Source organism: Quercus suber, unplaced genomic scaffold (assembly GCF_002906115.3).
Source record: "Quercus suber isolate HL8 unplaced genomic scaffold, Cork oak 2.0 scaffold_591, whole genome shotgun sequence".
Lineage (NCBI taxonomy): Eukaryota > Viridiplantae > Streptophyta > Magnoliopsida > Fagales > Fagaceae > Quercus > Quercus suber.
This window is the reverse complement of record NW_027070036.1, coordinates 196,899-205,127: the sequence shown is the minus strand read 5'-3', so window position 1 is coordinate 205,127 and position 8,229 is coordinate 196,899. Positions and strand designations below refer to the sequence as shown.

General features: G+C 31.6%; 1 protein-coding gene across 1 annotated transcript; it reads left to right on the top strand.

Annotated features, from left to right (window-relative positions):
* Nucleotides 1–4,270: 4,270 nt before the first annotated feature.
* LOC112019547 (uncharacterized) lies at nt 4,271–7,220 on the top strand. Its single transcript, XM_024052067.2, has 5 exons — nt 4,271–4,481; nt 4,598–4,647; nt 5,180–5,306; nt 6,218–6,322; nt 6,409–7,220. The coding sequence occupies exons 1-5, from the start codon at nt 4,367–4,369 to the stop codon at nt 7,026–7,028; spliced, it is 1,017 nt and encodes a 338-aa protein (XP_023907835.1). The 5' UTR covers nt 4,271–4,366; the 3' UTR covers nt 7,029–7,220.
* The last annotated feature ends 1,009 nt before the right edge of the window (nt 7,221–8,229 follow it).

Below are 8,229 nucleotides of genomic sequence, written 5' to 3'. Positions count from 1 at the left end.
ACTTTTTGTTAATTCTTAATATGAGATGTAGTATAAGTTTGATCATTTCTATTTGGTTTATGTTTAATCTATGTCCTAACCAACACAAACAATAAAAAAATTAGTTCCTTAATACCGATTTTTTCCTAGTGATGGTCTAATTGAAAAAACTCAACAAACTCACAAATACAATACAATACAATAACCAAAAAAAAAAAAACATTCACAAAAGAGTTCAAAATTTGAATATAAAAAAAAAATTTACAATAAGTAAGATGAATTTATTAGATTAAAACATAAGTGTAAGCTGAGGTTTTTGAAAAAAAAAAAAAAAAAAAACACAACAACAACAACAACAACGTGGGGTGTCTTGTGTGGGATTTAATTATAGGAATGATTTATTGTTAAGAAGGATTGTATTGAAAAATCATAATTGAATATATATATATATATATATTTATATGAGTTCTAAAAATTATAATAGATTTTTAGTTAGAGTATAATTTAAATATCTAAAACTTAGATGATAAAACTTTCTCTAAATTAAATTATTGGTTCAATCTTAACCCTTAGTCAAGAGCTTTGTAACTTAATATCTTAATAAAATATTAATTTAATAAGATATAACTTGAGGAAAAAAACAAAAATGTGGGTTGTGTGGGATTTAAGTTTAGAAATATTTTGTAATAGACTTTTAGTTTAAATAGAATTTAAATTATTGTTAAATCATGCAACTTGAGGAAAAAAACAAAAACAAAAACGTGAGTTGTGTGAGATTTAAGTTTAGAAATCATATACTATATAATAAAAGTTAGACTTAAAAGCTGTGATTACACTAAGTGGCTACTCTCACTAATTAGTAAAAAACAAATTTGTTTTAAATTATTGTTAAATCATGCAACTTGAGGAAAAAAACAAAAACAAAAATGTGGGTTGTGTGAGATTTAAGTTTAAAAATCATATACTATATAATAAAAGTTAGACTTAGAAGATGTGATTACACCAAGTAGCTATTCTCACTAATTAGTAAATTAATTATATATTTTTTGTTAGGATATATTTCCTCTAAAAATTAATTTACTAATTAGTGAGAGTAACCACTTGGTGCAATCACAGCTTTTAAGTCTAACTTTTATTATATAGTATATGATATAATTTTACTAAACAGTATCTTGAAAATCTAAGTCAAGCTTTTATCAAACTTTTATTATATAGTATATGATATAATTTTACTAAACAGTACTTGAAAATATTAAATTATTAGAATAATTAAAGAATTACCGTACACATCAGTAGTGTGATAAAGTCATAAAACCAGTAAAGCATATGTCCACATATTCTCTTGGAATGTGTATACATTCAATTTAAATTGTTGATACATGAATGTGGCTTACTTTGCTTGCAACACATGGTATATGAGAACTCTCTAGTACTAGTACTAATTAAACGAAAAGTATGGACAATCTACTTTTCTATGGAAGACAAAAACGAAACTTTGTGTATCTTAATTATCTTGATATTGCCTAAAAAGTTTAGCGATTCTCTTTTATCATTTGTGAAAATTTGGATTAGCAATTAATAAGTTAATTCATGTTGTATGTTAATGCTTTGATTATGTGGTATAGTTAGTTACACATGTAGTAATAAGTTATAATGGATTAGTAGTATTATTTATAATAGGATAAATTGCAAATTACATTCTTAAAGTTTGTTAGTGTTTGGATTTTTCACTTTGAAATTTCATAATTTGAATTTTACCCCCCAAACTTTAGGGGTGTTTAGATTTTACTCCCTAAAATTTGGGGGTATTTGAATTTTACACTCTAAAATTTTAAAATTTGAGGGTATAAAATCCAAACACTTCCAAATTTTAGGGTGTAAAATCCAAATTTTGAAACATTAATGTGTAAAATCCAAACTCCTTCAAACTTTAGGGGATAAATTCTAAATTTTGAAATTTTAGGGTGTCCAAACACCCCTAACTTTACTATCATAATTTGCAATTTACCCTTTACTTTTTCTAAATAATTGTTTTTACATTGTCTTTGTTTTGTTGAACAAAAAACAATACTACTAATATTTAATAAGGGAAAATTGCAAATTACACCACTAAAGTTTAGAGGTGTTTGGATTTTACATTTTGAAATTTCAAAATTTGAATTTTACTTTTTGATGTTTGGGGGTATTTGGATTTCACACTCTAACATTTCAGAATTTAAATTTGGACAAAGTTTAGCTACAAAATCGATTGTAACATTAGGCTACAAACTCACTCAATATCTCTTTATTGGAGGTGAATTTTGACAAATCCACCATTAAATTGCATCTTCTTCTTATATCCTCCATGTTTGCAAAATTTCAATAAAATTAAAGATCAATAGCTATGTCATCAATAAATTTTTAAATTGCAAGTTTTTGTAATTTAAAATTATGCATAAAATATAAGATTATAGATTATATAGTAAATGATATCCGATTGACACAAAAATTGACATGTGCATTAAGAGCGTAAAGAACATGTAATTCAACGGTTAGATTTTCAAAATATACAGTAATATTTATTTTTATTAAGTGAGTTTATAACTTAAGGTTACAACTAATTTTGTAGCTAAACTTTGTTCTTTAAATTTTACCCCATAAATTCTAGGGATGTTTGGATTTTACTCTCTAAAGTTTGGGTGTGTTTAGATTTTACATCCTAAAGTTTTAGAATTTAGAAGTGTAAAATCCAAATACTCCTAAAATTTAGGAGGTAAAATTCAAATTCTGAAACGTTGATGTGCAAAATCCAAATACCCCCAAACTTTAGGACATTAATTCCAAATTTTGAAACTTCAAGATGTAAAATCTAAACACCCTAAACTTTAAGGGTGTAATTTACAATTTACCCTTTATAAAATGTTTAGGATCATCATTGTAGTGTTGTGTGTGATTTATGAAATAGTGATAGTTGTAGTTATTAAGTATTTATTTTCCATGGTCTTTTAAGTTCATAAAAACTTTCATATGCCTTTTTCGGTTGGAAACCTTTACATGTACTTTTGTTTTTAAAAAAATTAATCTTTGCATACTACTCTGATGCCATGGTAGAAGTATTATACGTGCCTTACAAGTAAATAGGGGTGTTTATCAAACCGCATAAACTACAAAAATCGCACTAAAATTGCTTGCAAAATGGTATAATTGTACCACATCGCAACTAACAGTGCACCGCATTACATGGTGCAGTGCAGTTTGCGGTTTAAATAAGAAAACCGCATCGCACCCTTTATATATTAATATATTTATTTTTTAAGTATTAAATATATTATTAATAGTTTAATAACCCTAGTTTTCAATAATAAAAAGTTTAATAACCTAAACAAGTGTTGATTAGAAAAGTCAACTCAAAATAAAGAAAAACTAGCTCAATAGTTTAAAATTTGACCTAAAATAAAATGAAAAATTAGTTTTGGGTTGGGCAAGAAAAGCCCAAAATTTGAAAATTTTATTGGCTTCAAATCGTATCTTATACATCGCACTACACATGTGACCACAAAAATGAGGTGTAGTGCGATTATGGTTTTGGTTAAACTCTAAACCGCACTGCACTACATATGTGACTGCAAAAAAGAGGTGCGATACAGTTATGGTTTTGGTTAAACCTCACTATAAAGTGCAGTGCTAAAAATGGTCCAAAACTGCATCGCAAACACCCCTATAAATAAATATGTTGTATAAGTATGTGTGATAAGCAAAACAAGTAAAGTGGGTCTAAAGCCCACAAGTCTATTGCACGTTAACACATATAATTTAATGGGTGTTTGGAGTGTTTGGATTTTACAGCCTGAAGTTTCAAAATTTGGAATTTACCCCCTAAAGTTTGGGAGTATTTAAATTTTACACCCCAAAATTCTAAAATTTTACGATGTAAAATCTAAACACCTCCAAATTTTATGAGTAAAATCCAAATACCCCTAAAATTTAGGAGGTAAAATTTAAATTCTGAAATGTTAGGGTGTAAAATTCAAACACCTCTCAAATTTCAAAGGGTAAAATTCAAATTCTGAAATGTCAAGATGTAAAATTCAAAAACCCCTAAACTTTAGGTAGTAAAATTCAAACAATCTCAAATTTTATGAGGATAAATTCTAAAATTTAAAATTTTAGGATCTAAAATCCAAACCACTACAAAGTTAGAGTATAATTTACAATTTAATCTAAAGGAAAAATCCTACCCTAAAGTACAAGGAAAGAGGATTAACATAATCGTAACTGACAATAGACATAGTTGGAGAATATTACGTCATCGTGCCATATATAGTATCCGATTCTCTCACAGCTCAGAAATCAGAACCTGAACACACACACTCTATTTCTCTCAATTCTCAAACTGAAAGAAAACCCAATGGCCGATCAAAATCTGAAGCCCGAGCTTTTCGAACTCAACAATGGAACCATGCGTGTACTCATCACCAACCTGGGCTGCACCATCACTTCCTTGTCTGTACCTGACAAAGATGGTATTTTTATTATATATTCTTTTGCCAATTGCCAAGTCTTTTCATTTATTATTATTATTATTTCTTTCTGGGTTTGTGGGAACGTTGCTGATGTCTGGTTCCTGTGGATTTTGAAGGCAAATTGGCTGATGTTGTTCTTGGATTCGACTCTCTTGAACCATATCTGGTAATATTATCTGAACCCCATTTGATTTTTAATCTTGTTTTGGTCAAACTGCTTCTGGGTGCATTGATTTCTGCATGAATTGGAATTGTTTATTTATTATGGGAAAGCAAAGGAATTTATTCGGTAAAGGTTGCAACTTTATGCTTCTGTGAATTCTATCCACCATAAATTGGATTTTTCTACTTTTGTATTTGATAAAGTTTTATAATTTGATAATTGTGTGAACTCCATTTACTTTTTCAGAAATGTCATTAAACATTTGTTATGTTATATATTCTCAAAGAACCTTGTAACTCAATGACATTGTCTGTTTGGGTTCAAATCGCCTCCCTACTTGTTGTAACAATTGAATTTTTTTATTATTACTATTTTAAAGTTTGTTATATATTCATGAAAATATGATTTATGATTTTGGGCATAGCGATATATATATTATTAGATCAATTATTGGGTTTAGCTGTATCTTTATTCTAAATTGGTGAACATTGATTTAATCTCATAGTTTTGTGGGTTTTGATGTGTGTATGATCAGAAAGGTGCTGCACCCTATTTTGGCAGCATCGTGGGTCGGGTTGCAAACCGAATCAAAGATGGGAAGTTTAAACTCAATGGGGCCGATTACTCTTTGCCTATCAACAAGCCCCCAAACAGTCTCCATGGTATGACAATCATGAAACTCTTTATCCTTAATGTTAGTCTGAATCAATCTTTTCTAGGCAGTGTGGTATGAAAATCATGGTTCTAAATATCTGTGAGATCATCTATTTAATTTTGCAATTAGCCAAAATTGCTACTAATTTGTGTTTGAATGTTGAAAGTTTTAATAATTTTTTTTTTGGTTTTTCCAAAAATTAATTGCTTGTGTTGACTCTTGACAAACCTGTATATTACCATCTAGCATGCTGGTGATAGTGTGAAAGACATGGTTTTTTTTTTTCTCTTATATTTTGTAATTGAAAGATATCAAAAGATTTGTGGGTTTAAAAGTGATTTGTAATGAAAAAGAATTTATGGGAAAATATTTCCTTGAAATTTTTTTTTTCCCTAGAAAAGTAAATTTGTTTGAGGCTCCTTTGGTATTTTACCCTAATTAGCCAATTAAGAAAGGGTGAGATCAGTACTTGCACATAATGAATGGGATTCTCCTATGCATGTGTTATTGGTGGCTTGGCATACATCCTGGCTTGGAGCAAGTTTAAAAGATCAAACCAAATCAAATCCGCACTCATTGTTTGTATGCAATGCGATAACTCAGTGTTTGACAAAAATGATGGATACAAGTGCCTTTCTGCATAATATAAAATCAATACCAGTTGGAACTTTATGCTTGTAGGATTGATCTGTATTCCCCATAGTTCAGAATCTTCAGATCAAGATTATACACCAATTATAGAAAAGTCTTTTGGAAACCCAAAAAAAAAAACCTTTGTTTTATTATGTGAGCTTACTTTTTGCTTAGAATTCTGCTTTTAAGGTAACTGAAAATTGACAAGTTCTATATTCATTGTAGTATGAATCATACTCTCTCTTCCTCTCCCTCTCTCTCACTAACTTTCCCCCCTTTATTTAGGTGGGCACAAGGGATTTGATAAGAAGGTTTGGGAGGCAACTAATATTACGAAGGGCGAGAATCCATCCATCACTTTCAAATATCACAGTTCTGATGGGGAGGAAGGTAATTTGTCTCTCTTGCTCTTGCTCAATGTCTCTTATTCTCTCTCTCTCCTATTTGCTGTTCATATCTGTTTCTCCTGTCACTAGGTTACCCGGGTGATGTCTCTGTGACTGCGATTTACACGCTTACTTCAAGCACAACAATGAGGCTTGACATGGAAGCTGTGCCAAACAAGCCAACTCCAATCAGCTTAGCTCAGCATACATATTGGAATTTAGCTGGCCACAACTCTGGAAACATTCTTGACCATTCAATTCAGATTAGGGCAAACCATGTTACTCCTGTGGATCAGAACGCAATCCCAACTGGTGAAATTATGCCAGTTAAGGGTACCCCCTTTGATTTCACTGCTGAGAAGAGGATAGGTGAGTCAATCCATGAGGTTGGTTTAGGGTATGACCACAACTATGTTCTAGACTGTGGGGAGGAAAAAGCAGGTTTGAAACATGCTGCAAAAGTGAAGGACCCATCAAGCTGTAGGATCCTTAACTTGTGGAGCAATGCCCCTGGGATGCAGTTTTACACCGGGAACTATGTGAATGGGGTTGTTGGTAAAGGAGGCGCTGTTTATGGAAAGCATGCCGGGCTATGTTTGGAGACTCAGGGATTCCCAAATGCCATAAACCAACCAAACTTCCCTTCTATTGTTGTTCAACCTGGTGAGAAGTATCAACACACAATGTTGTTTGAGTTTTCAGTTGAATAAAGTGGCAGTCTTTAAAGGAGCAGATGTCAGAATAAGGTTGACTTTTGGTTTTCTTGCTACCAATGAGTGCTGGAACCGGATGATGAGAACTATTCATATAATCTTGCTTATAACAGATTTAGAGGCTGTTCTTTGTGTCGAAGTTCTAAAGAAAGCTTAATGTTATTAAAGAGTTAAACTCTTTCAAAGAAATCTCCACACACACCCCCACCAACCCCGCACCCCCCCCCCCCCCCCCTCTTTCTTCCCAAGGGCGGGTGCACTGACAAAGATCACAACATAATTACTGCATTTTTCTATCAATTAGTAAAATGGTGTGGTATATGTGTTGCGTCCCTAAGTCATGAAAACACTAATTAACTAATAATTTTGGGGCATGATATTCTTTTGTGTGTGTAGGATGACAAGTTCGTAAAAGTAATCTAGAAATATAGTTTGGATGTGGATGGGCTTTGAGGTCCATTAGAATTAAGTGTATGGGTTTTGTTAGAGTGAATTTGGGCCATGTCTAGAGCATTTCAAGTTGAACCTGGAGCATGTCTAGAGCCAGCCGAATTTGCAAAATAGGCTGAAATTTAAAGGAAAAAAAATTAAAGAAAGGGGGCATTTACACCCCAGCCCTCACAGATTTGGGCCATGTATAGAGCATTTCAAGTTGAACCTGGAGCATGTCTAGAGCCAGCCGACTTTGCAAAATAAGCAGTAATTTAAATAAATAAAATAAAAGAAAGGGAGGCATATGCCCCCGAGCCCTCACAGAAGGGAAGTTTTATTTAGATATATAACTGTAGAGCACGCTCGTGGTGTGCCTAAACTAGACAAAACGCTGATACACAAAAGCGGGACAACTTTCATAATCTTCAACTTTGCTCTCTTGGTCAATGCCTCTTTTTACCATAAATTGTTATTCTCAGTACAAGACATTCCAAATGTCTAGAATGCTATATCAAAGCTGCAAACTATTTAATACGTTTAGTGAAACAAGATAATTTAAATAGTCCTCAAAAAAAAAAAAAAAAAAAAAACCACAAGCGGCATATTTCCTGATGAGATTCCCTTGATGATTGATTTTGTGCAGTAGGAGAATGGTCACCTATATCATCACCATCCTAAATATAATAAAGGCAATGTTGTAAGTGTATTTAACAACAACGTTACTAAATAACACAATAACACTAATCCATTACCAAAATCCAAAGGA